This window comes from Periplaneta americana, chromosome 11 (genome assembly GCF_040183065.1).
Source record: "Periplaneta americana isolate PAMFEO1 chromosome 11, P.americana_PAMFEO1_priV1, whole genome shotgun sequence".
NCBI lineage: Eukaryota > Metazoa > Arthropoda > Insecta > Blattodea > Blattidae > Periplaneta > Periplaneta americana.
Genome location: NC_091127.1, coordinates 99,083,257 through 99,102,832, shown reverse-complemented (window position 1 = coordinate 99,102,832; position 19,576 = coordinate 99,083,257). Strand labels below are relative to the sequence as shown.

Below are 19,576 nucleotides of genomic sequence, written 5' to 3'. Positions count from 1 at the left end.
GAAGAGTTTCAATCTCGCTGAGACAGCGCCTACTGCGGGTACCATCCCGACTTCTACCCGGTACAGCTCGGACCGGAGCAATATAGCCTACCATTCCGAGAGGGTTAGACCTTTGTGATTTCTTATCCAGCTGTTTGCTGGGGGGAATTCTTTGTTAAGAATCACTCCTTTACCCTTTTCTTGCAATGTACACCAACTTTCAAATTCTTTTTCTATTAAAGCGTCTCTTACTTTTTGAGAGTCCACACAATTTTCACGATTATTAAAAAAAAAAAAAAAAAAAAAAAAAAAGAATTAGCAGGAGTTAATTTAAGGGTCTTTAAACATGTTTTACTCTCCTCAATAAGGTCCCTAGTGGAAGTAATGTAAGGATCATTAGTTTTGTGTAGTACCCTTAAGCCGTTAATGTGTTGTAGCGTGGATTCCCAGCGTACCCTAAAAAGACCAAGACCTTTATATTTACGATGTGTATATACCATAGAATCGGGTGTGTCAGCCGGTAGGTGCAAAATTTCTTTAAGGGTGCTTTTAATAATTTTATTAGCGTTATCTTAAAAAGTATTGGGTATAGAATAATTTAATGGGAAAGATTGTTCCGGGGCCGGGTATTGATCCCGGGACCTCTGGTTGAACGTACCAGCGCTCTACCAACTGAGCTACCCGGGAACTCCACGCGACACCGTCTCAACTTTTCCCTTTATATCCACACATCTCGCGTGGGCTGACAAAAGGCCAGAGACCCACATCGAGTGCACACAATCTCTGTGTGACTTGGAATTGTGGTTTCCTGTTAACGTACACAGTGACGTATATATTATGCAAATCTAGTCTTTCAGGTAAAGCTTCCTGTAAAGCAGATTTGAATAATTTCAAGGGACAAAATTGTTACGGGGCTGGGTATCGATCCCAGGACCTCTGGTTGAACGTACCAGCGCTCTACCAACTAAGCTACCCGGGAACTCCACCCGACACCGTCTCAACTTTTCCCTTTATATCCACACAACTCGCGTGGGCTGACAAAACGCCAGAGACCCACATCGAGTGCACACAATCTCTGTGTGACTTGGAATTGTGGTTTCCTGTTAACGTACACAGTGACGTATATATTATGCAAATCTAGTCTTTCAGGTAAAGCTCCCTGTAAAGCAGATTTGAATAATTTCAAGGGACAAAATTGTTACGGGGCTGGGTATCGATCTCGGGACCTCTGGTTGAACGTACCAGCGCTCTACCAACTAAGCTACCCGGGAACTCCACCCGACACCGTCTCAACTTTTCCCTTTATATCCACACAACTCGCGTGGGCTGACGAAACGCCAGAGACCCACATCGAGTGCACACAATCTCTGTGTGACTTGGAATTATTGTGGTTTTCTGTTAACGTACAGTGACGTATATATAATGCAAATCTGTCTTTCAGATAAAGCTCCCTGTAAAGCAGATTTGAATAATTTCAAGGGAAAAATTGTTCCGGGGCCGGGTATCGATCCCGAGACCTCTGGTTGAACGTACCAGCGCTCTGAGACTGTGTCGGGTGGAGTTCCCGGGTAGCTCAGTACGTATTTAAGACGTTTACTGCGTACGGCAGATTCTGCTGCAGAGCTTGCGATTTTAGGAGTTTTATATTTTATATGTTGCACAATTTTATAGTATTGTGAAATTTTGGTTAAATTTAATTTTCCTACCCATTTTTTTCTATTGTTCTATTAAAATTATAGCATACTATTGGTTTGCGCAGAAAATTCTGCAAGCTAAGTTCATTAGACGTTCAAATATATATATATATTTTTTTTTTCAGATTTATTTTCAATGAAAAATACCATACACTTTGAAAAGTTATTTGCTTCCATAATAATGAAACATACTTCCTCTGAATGTTATCTTATGCCAAATAATTTTTTGAACCTATCCACCTTCAGTTTTCGAGTTTCAACGTCAAATGCAAGTGAAATATCAGGGCGATCAGTAGGTTTTTCATGTGGGAGTAAAGCAATAGCTATTTCAGGTCATTGTGGAATGCAGGTGAAAGTTAAAAAAAGTCAGGTTTGCTATGCTTTCGAACAATAGACATAGCATCTCGGTATAACTGCTGCATTTAGAGCTTGAAATGTAGGGGGTGAAATCATTTTATCCTGCTAAGAGATCTTGCTGAAATGATCGGGAGACTATAAAATTTTGTAGCCCTCTTATTTTATCAGTAGGTAATACCGTCTTTTCTTAGGAACTGTAATTTTTGCGCTCTTTCGAGCCAATACTGAAGAGAATGACGCATGTAAGTATCTACACTACATCGCCATTAAGTATATGAAAAAGATACAACTCTACTTGATTAATAACTACAAAACTATTTGATTTTAATAACAATATTATCTTACGCAAGTTTTGTAGTTTATATATCGCTGGCTCAGTATTACAAGGTTCTGTGTCTATATCACAAGTATTACTACATACACCCTTGCAAACATTTAGCCAGCGATATGTATATATATATATATATATATATATGTATGTATATGTATATATATGTATAAACATCATGACATTAACTATAATAATATTTCATTCGTAATAGTAATAATATCATCAAACCACCTGAAGTTTTATAGATTTCAATATCCAATACACAGTTGTACTGAGAAAATTACAGAATCAGACCTGTAAATTTTTTTAGTAAGTCTTGAAGTTTTTAATAACAAATTGAATTTGAACTATAAATATGTCAGCAATTCTGCCTTCGAGTAACCTCCTACTGTTTATTATAGCGTGTTTTTTTATTCTGAAATGCAATTAGTTCTCAAAACTGACGAAAGATGGATTTTTGATAATAGGAAAATTATGTAGGAAAACCAACGCTTCACTGAAAGTTACTATTTTTGTGAAAATCCTTGGAGGCCAAGCTTCAAAATGACGTATCATTCATTAAAATCAGTTCAGCCGTTTTCCCGTAATTTCTATTACCAGTTCAAATTATATACATATATAGATACCCCATTAACCTGTTGTATCCTATACGATACTTTGTGAATTTAAGGGCTAATTTAATGCAGATATGGATAATTAGTACAAACACAAAAGATGCACGAAATATTGAAAATTGAGTGGAATTACGATGTCGTCAGAGATTGCCGAAAAACAAGATAGTAAAATTTGTTTAAAAGATCGTATGTCAGGAAAGAATCATGTATATAAATAACTTCTAACCTACCGTATCTTGAAGAAAGCTGAACCTCACCTTCTGAGTCTCCTTTATCATAAATATGAGTAAAAGTAGACCAAGTACTCACCCATCAACGAGAGGAACCTCGTGCAGGATCCTGCGCACTGTGTCCAGCCGGGCTTCGAGGTGTTGTCCCAGCCCGACGCGGCCCGCCTGTAACTGTAGCAGCAGCAGCCACAGCACGGCTAGGCGCATGCTCGGGCCGCGCACCAGTCCTGCAACAAAGACAGACATTGTTGCCAATTTAGCAGCTTTCCCGCTAGATGTTCTTTTTTAAAAACTGATAACCGAAAAGAATATTATCTAGTCAACATCCTTCTACAACACTGAACATACTTCTTCCGCTTCCACCGTAAGTAAATATATTCAATTAAGCAGTCACCCCTTTCTACACAGTCGTATATTGATTTCAGAATTGTTTTCAATAGTAATTCTTTAACACAACAAAGTTTTTACGTAATTTTCAGACTACAAGACCACACGTGCCTCCAGGCGTTACGTACAGCTATAAGCATGAAGCTGCATATATTTCTTCACTACCCTATAACTGTATATTAACTTGTGGCTTGTAAATGCAGATATTATGACATCGATTATACCGGTATACAATTACAAGAACACCTTTCACATATAATCGCAAGGAAGTGGATGCTGTTTATACCACATAATTTTCATATGGTACCCTCTGCGTGATTTTAACACTTTAACGATTTTAAATTAGTAAGTAATATAGGAACACTTAATGTTGTATGATATTCATTCATTTGTATGATCTCACATTTTCAACATGATTTATCTTTATGTAACACATTGTGCTTCATTGATTATAATGTAGGATAGATATTAACAGATAACATTCATATACAGCATGGAGCTTAAATAATCCTGCAAATTGAAAAGGACGATAGGGTAGACTTAAATGAATAGAAAACCTATAATATTAGATTTTGTTGTTAAATACACTGTTAATTAGGAAATTGAATTGGAATATGGCAACATCGCCGCTAACACACTTCTGCTTCTTCTCATAATACAGACTTAAGAGACCAACGAACTCAGGTCTGTCTACCTTAGTAAACTACCTCTCATCTCTCTTTCTGGCTACAATGTTGCAAGCGGTCAGTGATTTCAAATTAGCGGTTTTCAATTAAATTTACACGGAAGCCACTCACGCTATTTAAATACACCAGAGGGATAAATATCCTATATTAGATTTTCTATCGATGAGGCCTAAATCGAATAAGAGGGCTTTAAACATTTGTAAAAAAAAAAAACATTTTTTATGAGAAAACTATGGACTTTCCACCAATACACCTTTTTTTTTTAATATAACATGAGTATTCGCTCTGAAATCTGTAGGGTTATTGCACTTCCACCCCATACAATGCTTTAATTTCCACGTTTATCGTTGTGAATGAAAAGTTTGCACAAACATTAAAATACAACTTAAGTAAGCTTATTATTTTGATATCCGTCTGTTAAGTGAATATATCGAATGTTCAATTCACAAAATGTATTTCTCTTACCCTGTGTTTCTGAATTTTTTTAATTATTATAAAATGACATAGACAATTTCCTACATTAAATTGTGATTAAAATTCAAGTATAATCAGGCCCTTAATTGAGTAGGCTACATCAGTAAAGTGTACTTGCACCTAAGTGTGAATACGATATCCATTCGATTATACACGTACAGAATGTCTTGTTAGATGACTCAATATTTTTTTTCTCTCTTCTCAACTTTTACAATAAACTGCCTAGCTATTATTAATGAGTTAATCTTTTAGTATCGGTACTTTGATTTTTATCGTATTTGTAAATTTATTATTAATTGTAATTATAATTGTAATTGTATTTTTAATATTGTAGTTGTAATTCCTTGGTACAGGGAAAGAGAAGGCCTGATGGCCTTATCTCTAGCAGCTTAAATAAATAAATAAATAAATAAATAAAAAATATTATAATGCAGAATCGCTCTATATAAACGGTCAAAGTAGAAACGTTATTAATATAAAAATATACGGTACATAACTATAAAAGTGAAAACTTATACTACACTAACATCTTAACTGGCAACATTGTAAGAAATAATAAAATACATGTTATACCAGCGGTCATCAGAACACTGCACTCTCGGGCTAGCGTCACGTACCTGCGGACAAGACACAGCCCTAACGTGCATTCGTGGCTGCTGGCGGGTATGCTGTTCCCTATCCCTTGTGCACGACGGAGCATATTTCCTTACCTCCATGCACTCTATCCATTTCAGCGAGTGCTAACGACCACTGTATTATACTAAAAATCCCGAATTCGACCCTTTATTGTGAAACATTTTGAAGCAGTAATTAGGAGAGGGAGAGACCGATTTATTAGCGAAGTGATATCTCCATATTTTTATTACATGTATTCGCGGGGATGTTCTGGCGACTTGGTTAGAATTAGCTTCCCACGCAGGTGTTGTTATGGGAAATCCAAAGTCTAAATTTAGAGATGACGTATTTCGCGCCCAATGAGAAGAGATCTTGGTTCAGCTTATGAGGTCACTTTGGACCAATAGAGAATAGATTTTAGGCCGGTTGAGTGACGTAGTTTTTAGCCAATAGGATAGCTAGTTTTAGCATAGGATAGGTTTTTATAAATAAGGGTGACGGGGAGCGGAGATGATCACAACATCTCATCGTGTCGGCGGCCCTACATACAGGGCACAATCACTACTCCTTTTCGTGTCGACGGCCCTACATACAGGGCAGAATAACTACTTCGTTTCGTGCCGACAGGATAACTACTTTTCTTCGTGTAGACGGCGCGACATCTTTTTTTCGTGTCGGCGGCCCAACTTAATAGTCTTTCTTCCGGCGAAGACTCGATAGATAGAACTTTGTCATCGGCGAGACCACTCGTCAACGTTTAGGAGCTTCGATCATAGTGTACTGGGCAGAGTATTGAATTTATAGTATCGGTTAAGTCTTATTCAGAGTGGCCATAGAGTCGATACAGAAGTGCGACCAACGATTGAATTATAAGTCAGCCGGAAATACATACTCTAGGGTTTACCAAGTGAATACGACAATAAACTTATAGTTTTCGAGTTTACACTGCCTTTTATGTAAGTAGCCGGCTTGGTATTATTCCCGACATCATCCTATACCACAACAGTACCTCGGCTAAATTTTGTCGGCTAAATTTTGTCAACATGGACAATCGCTGTCCTTTACTCAAAAACTGTCAACTGGTCTAAAATATCTCTTAACGCACTTCTGCAATTTGTTACGTAGCTGAGTGCTTAGTTTGCAGGGAAATTAATTTCTATGTATTTGAAAAATATTTAGGTGATAAGAGACATTATGAATAGATAATAATGTTGAAGAACGCAGCTTTTAAAATTCCACAAATATCGAACGAAACACTGTTCAATCGAAAAAGGTATAGAAATTTCAGTACAATCTCAAAACGGCGTCAGCAGAATCACAAAACATTGTTCATAATTAATAGAATAGTGAGAACCTCAAATGTAGTCTATGTTACTGTGTTCGTTACCACTGAAAGAAAACTGCCGGTAAATTGTATTGTTTTAACACATTAGCATAAAAGAAATTAGCGCTGTAACACGGTCCATGCACTGATACTGAAGATCTAAAGCTCCCTTTTATCAACGAATGAGAATAATGACAGTCCACAATTAGCACTTTACAAACTAATCCTCCACATGAGTGGATTTGTTGGATAATGGCAAAGGTTTTCTATCTGTGGCTACGCAAAGCGTTATATGGAAATTGGTTTCACGGTTTCTGCGAGTGTAAACAGAAGCTTCGAGATTATGATGTTGTGGATAAAATATACGTGAATAAATTATGTTAATACAAAACGAAGAATGAATATAGGCCTACAAAAAAAAAGAAACGATATACAAAATATTTGTAAAAATTTTCTAATCTCACAAGCAGGCTGTATTCAAGGTAAGAAATTATTTTATCGACCTACACAGGAAACACAATGTGACCCTAGAGCAGCGGTGACCAAAATTCGAACGGCAGTGAGACAGTCTAAGAAGTAAGGAGACCGGGGGAGAGGTACATGGTATGAAAACTACAAGCAGTGGTGGTTCGTGCACTAACATTGATTTCTTCATCAAGCCCACGAATAAAAATATCAAGCTTTGCTGTATCAGTAATGTCACTACTGTCATCAAGAACCAATAAAAAATATATACAAATTTTCTTGCTTTTTAAAAATATTCCTCAAGGAACACAATCTGAAATTTCCTGAATTCTCTTCTGGATATTTAGTCCAGAAATGCGCAGTTACTTCAAAATTAATTAATTTTCATTGGACAATTTATTTCCGCCACCTTGATCATTACGCTTTCATAAAACTTTCCTTCGTTGGAAGGGTTAAGAGAACGAGCTATTTCTTTCGCCACTAGATAGCTGGCTTCCTTAGGCTACATTTATTTAGGTCATCCTTCTCTTCATGACGATGACTGAAGGCCGATTTCAGTTCTTGGAGTTTAATAGCTCACTTCATTACTACACTAGCACGTAATAATCAATCAGTTTCTCTGTATTATTATTATTATTATTATTATTATTATTATTATTATTATTATTATTATTATTATTAGTAGTAGTAGTAGTAGTAGTAGTAGTAGTAGTAGTAGTAGCAGTAGTAGTAGTAGTATTAGACCTATTATTATTATTATTATTATTATTATTATTATGAAATCAGCAACTAGTAAATAACTGATAATAGCCATCAAGAGATTAAAAATTAAATTAAAATGGGAATGTAGCGTAGTAATTATTTTATCATACAAGGGAAGATGTAGGCCTATATATTGAGGCACGTATATAACAATTTTGGTAACACTTGCTAATAATAATAATAATAATAATAATAATAATAATAATAATAATAATAATAATAACACCTGTTATGCCTGTGTAGGCCTATTCAGCGTAGGTCTAATGCTCTGTAATGTCGTTTCTATATACTACTACTAATTGAACCGTTGAGCAAAGCAACATATTACATTTTCTCCACAGAACAGCGTATAAATTCCTCTTCCCATTCTGTACGAAACCTTCGTTCCTGTTCGTAGATACAGAGGGTTTGTACTAGAGCGACATGGTACCGACACTGCTTACCATCAGTACGTGAGCGAGACAGAGAGCAATGTACACGAAACTCCCCTTACCAGTATGAATGTCTTTGATTACACGATGCAATCACGATACCCAGTTTGGTCACCGCTCCCTAGAGGCACGTAGTCAACATTGAGCCGACGTCAATCTCAGAAAATTCATACTCGTATTAACAACAGACAAAACAATCCATACTCGAGGAGGGATTGAAACTGACGACAATGATTTCTACTCAGCGTTCTTCTTCATGTCTCAGCTGTTCTGTTATATTTGCTAAGATCGATAAGAAAAATAAATGTATAAATAAACTAAAATAAAAATAATTATAAATTCTTTTCTGATATGGCAGATGGCTGAAATAATGACATAATAATTGATTTGTATGAGTCACAAGTTCTCGGACCAGTTACTCAACCTCCTCGTCTGTAAAGATCGGCTTCTAGAATTTGCTTTATCTCAAATTAAAAAAATGTATTAATGAATAGATTAATGAAAGATAAAGAGATGGGACCTCGATACTCGCGATACCTCGATACATACGATACTCAGTAATAACGAAGCATGTCTAATACACTGGGTAAGTCTTTGTTACCTTTGCGATACTTTCAATTTCTGCATTTCAAATAATATTCAATCTTAAGTCCAAGAATTTCAGCACGTAGTGATTATGTTAACATGCTCTCTCCAAATGGCACGCACAGTTTCCGTAATTAGTGACTAGAAAACAGAAATATGTGTACCTGTTTTCTCTCCAATACAAAGCATGTGTCGCCTCTACCCTTTTCCTATTGCCAGTCGGTTCAATTAGTGAATACTGAATAACAAAGACTGGTGGTGGGGGAAGAGTACCGACCTTTCAGCTTATAGCTGGCAACTTGGCAAAACAGCTTAAGTTATAAATAACTATATAAGCAATACCATACATATAAAAGAAGAATAAACCGTAGATTCGTAGAACCAGTTACAATACTTGTAATTTAAAATAAAGCGGTGATGCGAGAGGGTGAAAACGATGGCGTGAGAAGAGGCGTACTACCTAGCTACCTACAATAACAGTTACTGGAAGAAGAAGAATAAGAAGAAGAAGAAGAAGAAGAAGGAGTGCTTTTCTCAATGTTTTCAAAATAATTAGAATTCACTACAAAATACATAGGCCTACCATATTATACTTTGCCTAACCCTTCCCTCTGAGCTTCGAGATTTCTTTTAGCAGGTTATAGTGTTACTGTCAATACTGTAGTATGTAGTTTGTTTGTGTCTAACTATTCCTCAGCGTGCAGTACATTGTGTGTCATTTGGAAAATTTACAAAGATATTTTTAACAACCGAGTACCGAGTATCGATGTCAAAATTTTGGTATCGGGTATCGAGTATCGATAAAAAGCGATATCGTTCCATCACTAAAAGAAAGTATGAATGACCGAATGTATAAGTCAGTGTCATCATCCGTGGTTAAAGTGTCAGTTTTTATAGCTTCATATCTGTTAAAACCCCAGATATAAACGTGACGAGGAAGTAGAAGTAAATCTCCCTCACATGCATATTTTTTATTCTGTGATGTTCAAAGACGTACCGCAGTCTCTCGCCTTGGTGACAACGCGAAAAGGGAGTACAGTTACTTGTGAATACATAGAAGTCTTGAAGTCTTGCACATTGGAAGGTGAAGCGCGATGAACGTGGACGGATCTTTTCATGGATTTATTGTTTCGGAAGGGTACAATTTCAGGATCAGGATCAGCTGCGCGGCTGCGAGTGACGTGAAGTGTACTAACAATTGAAGACTGCTCCGTAATAAGGATGCAACCAACAAAATTATAAGTCATGATTCAGGAGAAGAGAAAACAATCTCAGGGGCATCTTTCATTAGCCTATATTTACGAGCAGAACAATTAGTACAATCAAGGATACAAGTTTTTTTCAGCAATTGAACGCAATAATTTATTGTTGTGAATGAATTCTTTAAAATTGCTTTTTTTCACCTTAGTCACATAATTAAATTATTTAATTTTACATCTTTTTTTCCGGGGAGGTCTACAATAATTCTACAACAACAAGTTTGAAAAAAATGCCTCAGACCTCAATAAACTGAAGGTAAAGACGGTGAAATTCGAGACGTAGTAAGCAATGTTGATCGAAGAGAAGGAAGCTTAAATTGAAGATCTCATTCATATGAGATCTATTCTGCATCAAGTAGTAATATCAGCTATATTAGTGAGAACTAAAGAAAATATAGAAGCGGTTGAAGCTGAAACCTGAATAAAACTTAGTAGATCAAGAAACACAGAATACAGGAGCAGAAAATTTCTATTTTGCAAAACAGTGAATTAATTTGACACAACAGAAAAAAAAAACAAAGTTGTATAGATTTATAAGCGTGTGTTGCAAAAGTACTTATCACATATTGACTTTCTGAAGATTGTCAGATAATTAGTATCGATAGTTATTACCATTGTCTCTGCCACTTAAACAGAAATTAACCTCATATGAAAATATAATGTACCTCACATCTAAGCCACCGGTGTAGCTCAGTCGGCTAAGGCGCTTGCCTGCCTATCCAGAGTTGCGTTCGGGCGTGGATTCGATTCCCGCTTGGACTGATTACCTAGTTGGGTTTTTCCGAGGTTTTCCCCAACCGTGAGGCAAATGTCAGTTAATCTAAGGCAAATCCTCGGCCTCATCTCGCCAAATACCATCTCGCTATCACCAATTTCATCGACTCTAAATAACCTCGTAGTTGATACAGCGCCGTTAAATAACCAAGTAAAAAAACCTACATCTACGAATATACGCATCTTCTCAATTGAGATGCACAGAAGTATTCTTTGTGTCAAATTGTCTTCAATTCTTGTAAACACTGAATTTTGTTTGGATCCCAGTACCTACTCTGATTTGAACCATTTTCATACTTACATTGGCATGACTGACATTGTAGCAGTGACGCGCAGTCCACCCAAGCAACCCAAGCATGGCTTGGGCAGCACTGATTGATTATAAGAATCACGACATTACGTAAATCAATTATTAAACTTTCTATTTATTTAATCACAAAGTCTCGAAACATTTCTAAATACGTTTGATTTATTTTAAGTCGCATCATGGGGCCTATACAATGCACATACTGCAGTCCCGAGCTGGCAGCAAAATGCCAGCAGTGCAGAATGCAGGTTAGCATGGGCGTTGCCATGACAACCCACGTCATCATAACTTCTAACCAATGAGGGACGCCTCACGAGACTCCAGTAGATGCATATACCCCAAACAGCCCGTAACCTGCCTGGGCTGGCTGTGTGCGCGAAGTCGAATGAGTGTAAAACGTACTGTTTCTCTCGCGTTTGTTTGTACCGTTACTTTATAGTTATATTATATACGTGTATATAAGTGCAATAATAAGTTTTGATTATGTTTAGTGATAATAACAATAATAATAATAATAATAATAATAATAATAATAATAATAATAATAATAATAATAATAATAATAATAATAATTAATTCAGCAACAAAAGAATAGGCCTATTACTCGCTATTTTCAGAATACCAATTACTAAACATGCGATTGACTTACTGGAAGTGTTAAATGTAACAGACTCTTTTATTGCAATTGTTTGCTGTTTAGCTGTGACAGAAGCTCCATTTGGAGAACCACAGAATACAACAAGCTAAATACAGTCATTTATCTAAAGCAATACGGAATCATGATGTTGCTATTGTACATATTCGTGCTTCTAACGCACTCGCGACTTTTGGAACTGTGCGTATTGAAACTGAGCTAAGTGACCAAACACAACAAAGCATTATTCTACATAATGAGAAGATAACACGCAATAGAGACATTCTGAAAAGGCTTATAAACGCCATTTGTTTACTTGCAAAAATGGAACTTTCATTTAGAGAAAACGGTGAGTCGAAAATGTCCAACAACCGCGGTAATTATTTAAAACTTTTGGACTACACCGCCCCGTATGGCCCTCTTCTAAAAAGTCATTTGGAGATGTCTACAGTATTCAAAGGTGTATAAAATCGTATTCAAAATGATTTAATTGAATCAATTGCCAGTGCACAAGACTTTTCAAACTACAGTAAGAAACTTGTTGCAAGATGAAAGTGCAGTGATGGCCTCTTCATTACATGGTGTCAAGCTAATATTAAGGCGTCTTTTCCACAAGCTCTCTTTGTTCACTGTTATGAGCACTGTTTAAATTTATCACGGTCCCAAAGTGCTTCAAGTATTCCTGAATGCCGTATATGTTTTGTTACTCTGTCTGGGCTTGCAGCGTTTTTCTCCAAATAATCAAAGCGCACAAAATTTCTTGATGAAATACTGGGTCGACGATTACCACATGTTTTCCCAACAAGATGGAATTACTCGTCACGACTTACCAATACTTAGAGTAGTCTTTTATAATAGTACTAGCCGTACCCGTGCGCTCCGCTGCACCCGTTAGAAATAATTATAAAGTAACTTAATTACATAATTAAAATAGGACATTTGATCCAGGGAACATTCGTGTTTGATAGAAGGATAAATCGTTTAATATGTTACTTAATTTAAATTGTGTTTAATTTTTTAAAATGCGATCATTTCGGTCCAGAGAGCACTCATTTGGTGCAATGACAATTCCTTTAACATGTTTCTTAATTGTTATTACATGCAACCATAGTTTAATGAACATTGACATCATTTAGATTTAATGTCTATACTTTATTTTACTTGCTATATGTTTCCATGGAATTATGGTAATAACGTAATTTTAATCCTTCTTTTCTACGTATTCAGTAAATGGCGTTTGGCCCACTATGGTTCTGAACCCTTCAAATAACTTAAATTATATTATATAATATTACATATTATATATTATGTTATTATATTATATTATATTATATTATATTATATTATATTATATTATATTATATTATATTATATTATATTACATTATATTATATCAGAAGTTACTGTAATAACATTATAGCATTATGTCCATCTAGAGAAACTACACTTTCCAATGGTGATATAATAATTAATTATACAAATCGGTTAATTTAGCTTCCGATATTACTTCATACAAACACAGAAACATTCTCTGTAGGCTATCTTTCATAACTTTCCATTGTTGCTGTCCAAGGCCCCTTATATACGAAGTCATTTGTTTTTTATTTCATTATACGGCCTTAGATGGTAGTTATTTTAATTTTAAAACTCATTTATCTCATTAAATATCAGGCCTATCAAAATTCTTCAAGGAATAAAACTTATCGCAAATTATTTTTAAAGAAACTTTCGTTATGTAAAATTTTTCACAGCAATCAATAATAAGCGAGATATTTCGATTTATTTAATTCAGGCCCACCTTATAACCCCCCTTTTAAATAATGTATTTTGAATGCCATATAGCCTAACATCTAAGTTACAACGAACTTTAATTTATATTCTAATTTTCATCGAAATCCGTTCAGCCATTATCGTGTGAAAAGGTAACAAACATACAGACAGACAAACAAACAAACAAAAATGTCAAAAAAGCGATTTTCGGTTTCAGGGTGGTTAATTATATATGTTAGGACCAATTTTTTCGGAAAATCGAAAATTACCAGAAAAATTTCGGCTACAGATTTATTATTAGTATAGATTTTTAATTTTAGGCAGTAGTTGCAGTAGGCCTAATCTTATAGATTTTTTAAAAAGAAATGGTACCAAATACCAACGTATTTTTATAATTAGTAATGAAATATAAGTAGTAAGAAGGAAAAGAAAACTTGACTACGTGGCTGCTTGGGTAATCTGTTGGGCCACCGCACGTCACTGCATTGTAGCCATTCAAGTGTCACTTGTCTTACAGATTTATGCGAGTCATCTTGAATGGATAACTACAAGAACATTTTCTCCTCCTGTAAATGCATCTGTATGCAATTAAGCAGAACGAAAACCCAGATTCTAAAATAATCTTATTTTTTTCTTTAATTATAGAAACATAACTGCCCAAGAATTTCCATGCTTTGTGATAAATTAAGTATTAAGCTCTATTTATAAGAACATAATTTTGTACTTATTCCTATTTTGGTTCATAAAACATTTTTTTTTTTTCCATTTTACATTTATGGCAATGTTCGGTCACTTTCTTACTACTCGAGTTTAATGATTTTATATTCAACCAATTCTGTAAATGTTGTATAATTTCCTTTTATTTCGCACATATTGTCCACAACACGACTAGCACCTTTCCAATAACACAGGGTAATCCGCTAGGGTATGGATGAAATAAAAACACCATACAATATTTACTACTGAACTTTATTTGTTGAAACTTTGTGCATACAACACTGAAAGGTGGGAGATTCCTCAGGGCTCAACATGAAACCCATTGCGCACCCTGCACAACTCATAACGGTAATGCAATTCAGCCCATGTCCGTTGTAACACAAGAGGAGTGAATTGTTGAAAAACTTGAGTAATTTCTACTCTCAGATTATCAATGTTCTTGGGTTTCTGTGAATAGACTATGTCTTTAACAAAATCTTACACGAGGAAGTCAGGAGGGGTTAGATCTGGGGAGTTTGGGGACCAATCCAAGAGATAGCTGCTTCTCGTACTGAGTTTTGCCTGCGACTTCCTGTATGTATTTTTTTAAAGACAGAACCTGTTTCTACAAATGTTCGATACCACAACATTATGGAATCGCATTTAGGTAAATTATGCACACCATACTCACGTCGAAATTCTCTTTTAACTCTATTAACACACTCAAATTTAGCATACCAAAGAACACATTGTGCCCGCTGTTGATTTGTAGTAGCTATTTTAATCATCTACAATTTTCATTTGTCCTTTCAGATTATGCATTGTTGATTGTCATATATGGAAACTCCCATCTTTTAATCATAATATAACCGGAAAGAAATTTTTCCTACTACAATAATAACTTTATAATAATAAATTAATATTATCCATGCCCAAACGGATCAGACTGTAGTTTTGTCCAAACTGCAAACGTTTTCTTTTTACTGATAACGCTATAGTAAAATTTCTTATGTATACATATTTCTGATGTCATGGAAGAGAAGGTCTAATGACCTTATCACCAGTAGAATACAATTAATTATTATTTATTATTATTATTATTGTTATTAATTTTATAGTGCAAAATTTAATAAAATGGCTTAAAAATGAACCAAAATTTGAAATATCGTGAATAGTGGATTAATGGTTGATCTTTCTATTTCAACGTCATTTCTTCCTTTTTGCATGTCGGTAGACTGTCCTTGAAGACAATTTTATTATGATAATATCTAACCAATATTCACCAAGAAAGGGGGTAATCATCTCTATTATTTACAGAAGTAAACCAGACTTAGAAGCTTTATAAAATAGACCTCCCTAAATATATCTAGGCCCTATTATATTAGTACAGAAACCTACAGAACAGCCTGCCGATATTTGGCAGGAGCAAACGTGCAGTGTCTGGTCTGCCGTGAAATTGTAGTTTTCATTCAGTGATTACAAAATAACATAAACCTAAAGTTAAAGCAAGTATGTCATGCAATTAATTAAAGCATTTCGTGTTTCAATATGGTAAAATCTTGTTCAGTATTGAGAGATTAATATTATTCAGTCTGCTTTGTGAGATTTTCTGCAGAGAAGAACTATATAGCAAAGCTGAAACCTAATACCACTACCACAAGAAAAAATTACGTCGGTAATGCTACGAGCAAACAGCAACATAAATTCCAGAGAAAATATATGAAGAAAATATAAATGCCAATTAACGAAACAACAGAATTAGTGGGACAGTACACAGCCGATACTGTAATTGGTATGATGTTGGAATCTGAACATGGTGAAGTATTCCTATCAATTGTGAATGCCCAAAAAATTATGTGTTCAATACTCAGCTAAGCTTTCAACAACTCGGTGCAATTATTACGGAATTATTGCATCAAATATGACAGTTTTTTATCACGGATATGACATCATAATTATACTGAAAACAGGGAATTCCAGCAAGGCACTATAGGCCTACTAAAATGTGAAATAAATTATCTTACAATACTACACTTTATTGTAAATATTTGTTTAATCCCTTCCCTTAGCTTAGCTTAGACCAGGGACGTCAAAGTGCCTGTAATACGTGTTCACTTTTTTTAGCAAGACAAAGTACAATCATCGTCCTTAAGGAAATGACGTGCGGGTTTTTGAGACCACGTACTGTAGGCGCTTTGATATTCGTGGCTTAGACGGTGATCCTGGAAACCACAGAAGATAAAAAGTTTTACTTTTCTTGTGAAGGAAGACACACCCTTTCCATCCCATTGCGTTCGGTCATTTAAATGAATGAATGAATTAATTAATTAATAGATAAATACATAAATAAATATGGAAATGAATAAATAAATGAATAAATATATAAATAGATAAATAAATAATTAAATAAACAAATATATAAATAATTATGATGTTACAAGAAAATTCCAGTTCTTTTACGTATTTATTTCTTTTTAGTAGGTTATTTTACGACGTTTTATCAACATCTTAGGTTATTTAGCGTCTGAATGAGGTCCAGGTGATAATGCGGGTAAAATGAGTCCGGGGTCCTGCACCGAAAGTTACCCAGCATTTGCTCATATTGGGTTGAAGAAAAGCTCTGGAAAAAACCTCAACCAGGTAACTTGCCCCAACCGGGAACCGTACCCGGTTTACCCGAATCCGCGGCCAGACGCGCTAACCGTTACTCTACGGGTACAGGTATAGACTTACGTATTTGAACGTGATTCATCAACACATCTGACATGAAATCCATGTGAATGAATTTTGTTCAGGAAATCAAAACAGATAGCATTAGAGCCGAAAATTAAATTACTGTAAATAATACATAAGCTAATTTCAATAAATATAGCATTACACAATAACATTTCTATTTCTACTAAATATTGTGTGCGATATTTACTTTGAATAATCGTAACACCAACAAAATCAGTCCACGCTCATACAAATTGCAATTTTAGACAACTTCGAAGTTCACTTTGATCGTTTTGTTGTTATTCTAGCTGTTCTTGAGTTAATGTATGCGAATTTAATCCTCATAGAACTTAATGTTCAACTCCTATCAGATGAAGTAAATCTATTGGCTTCATGTATTATATTTTCTGTCATTTGAAATATGAATGAATATAAATAGACACAAAATTCTAAGTTCACGGCCCCATCATTTTGAATGACAGATGTCATTGAATTAATAGTTTGAAGGTCTGATTAAGAAGAGTGGAAACATATTGATCGAAAGTCTTACTCATCCATATCCTTCTAATTTCCGTGTACAGGAATTACATGTGGCTATTACTGAAGCGGAGACTATACGGAAAGGATTAATGGTTTAATTATAAACCAACCAGATACGACTGTGTTGACTTTCGAATTGGTATTTCATGGTACAACATAGTGAGTAAGAACATTATATCCGTTATCAGCCATTTCGCACAAACTAGGAATTCCAATGAAAGAGTGTTTTTCAGGAATATTCGTTTATTATTAGTGTAAGACATAGATAAGGCTCTAAATTTAAACATTCTAATGTTTTATTTTGAAAAGGACAATATTTTACTAGTTTTATGGACATTGAATCTAAGTGATCTTGGCTGGGTAGTAGGTACTGTTTTGTTTCCCTGAAATTTGCAGCACTTACTCATAGAGAGATCAGCTGGTAATGTATACTTTTCAAGGAGCTGTTGTTGATGAAATATTTTGAGAGTCTGTACTGTTAATTCCAGATCTCCAGGATCAAGTAACTTTTTACTCTGTACTATATTCTTTCTGTCATTTATTTTCAGTAGTTCGGGTTAATAACAATTAATCTCATATTTCAAGTGAATATTCTGACTTAGAATATTCCGTTTTGAAACTGGAAGAATGAAGGACAATAACACATCTGTAACATCCGTAACGTGAAAGAAACAGGTATAAAATATTTACCGATTATATTTTCGTGAACTAACAGGATGCCATGAGATTTACATAGCCTTCACATGAACACAATGAGAATGAATCTCTTTTTGCTTGAGGCAGAGAACTGAATTTTATACTCTTCTTTAATAAGGTATGAAGGGAATTCACAAATCTTGTAATATCCGTGACGGAACCTTTTATTTTCTGAAATAATAATATCTTTTATTTAACAACCGTTTTCTGTGAAATATTGTTCTTCAAAATTGATTCTAATAATAAAAGTTGACAAAAATGATTTAATTTTCTATATACAGAGTGTTAAAAAAAGTATCCAATATTTTAGGAGGTGATAATATGCATCAAAATAAGAAAATAATGTCTAATAAACATGGGTCTACAACACATACTTTCTGAGATCTGAATACTTGTTCATAGGAGGTGTTCAATGTGTCGTCCATTCATGGCAATGCATTTCTCTGGCCTACAATACAGTAGACTACCAGAAAATCATACCGTATTTGACACCCTTGGCATGGAATAATGATACGTCGCAAGGAATACTGAAAACAAAAGTCTGGTTGCGGATATGAGCGGGGTTCAGCAGAGATGGTGTTGTGAATTTTCGTAATCAGCACGTGTATGCTGATGAAAATTCCCATGCAGTTGAAGGAACAAGGCATCAACACCGATTCTCAATTAACGTTGGGCAGGCGTTCTTGGTGATAGATTAATAGGTCCATACGTCCTACCACAGAGACTTTCAGGACTTTCTTATTAACGTATTACCTGCCTTGCTTGAGAATGTGCCATGTCAGCAGGACTACAGATGTGGTTGATGCACGATGGCGCACCAGCACATTTTCTCCGCAATGTGTGTGAACACCTGACATTGACATTTTAGTACCACTGCATTGGTCGGGGAAGCCCGACACCTTGGCCTGCTCGTTCCCCAAACATAAATCCCCTAGACTTTTGGTTATGGGGACACATGAAGCAACAAGGTCAATTTCAAAGAGTGCGTGATTCCTTAAACCAAAGGGCAGAGGAATTCATTGCCATGAATGGACGTTAGATTGAGCACCTCCTATGAAGAAGTGTTCAGATCTCAGAAAGAATGCGTTGTAGGACCCGTGTATATTAGACATTATTTTCTTGTTTAAATCCATACTAGCACCTCCTAAAATATTGGATACTTTTAACACCCTTATAGAATTTGAAAATAGTAAAAATGTAACATCCGTGATAACTGTAATGACTGTTATATTTTAAACTGATGTATCATGC

The 19,576-nt window shown here is 35.2% G+C and overlaps 1 protein-coding gene across 2 annotated transcripts in view; it reads right to left on the bottom strand.

The window, feature by feature from the left end:
* Window positions 1-19,576, bottom strand: part of LOC138708622 (dipeptidase 1-like) — an 817,747-nt gene that overhangs the window by 582,055 nt on the left and 216,116 nt on the right. For both annotated transcript variants that reach the window (XM_069838726.1, XM_069838727.1), the window contains exon 2: window positions 3,285-3,432. In XM_069838726.1, coding sequence (XP_069694827.1) covers window positions 3,285-3,412 — 128 coding nt within the window. In that variant the 5' untranslated portion in view covers window positions 3,413-3,432. The remainder of the gene's footprint in view (window positions 1-3,284; window positions 3,433-19,576) is intronic.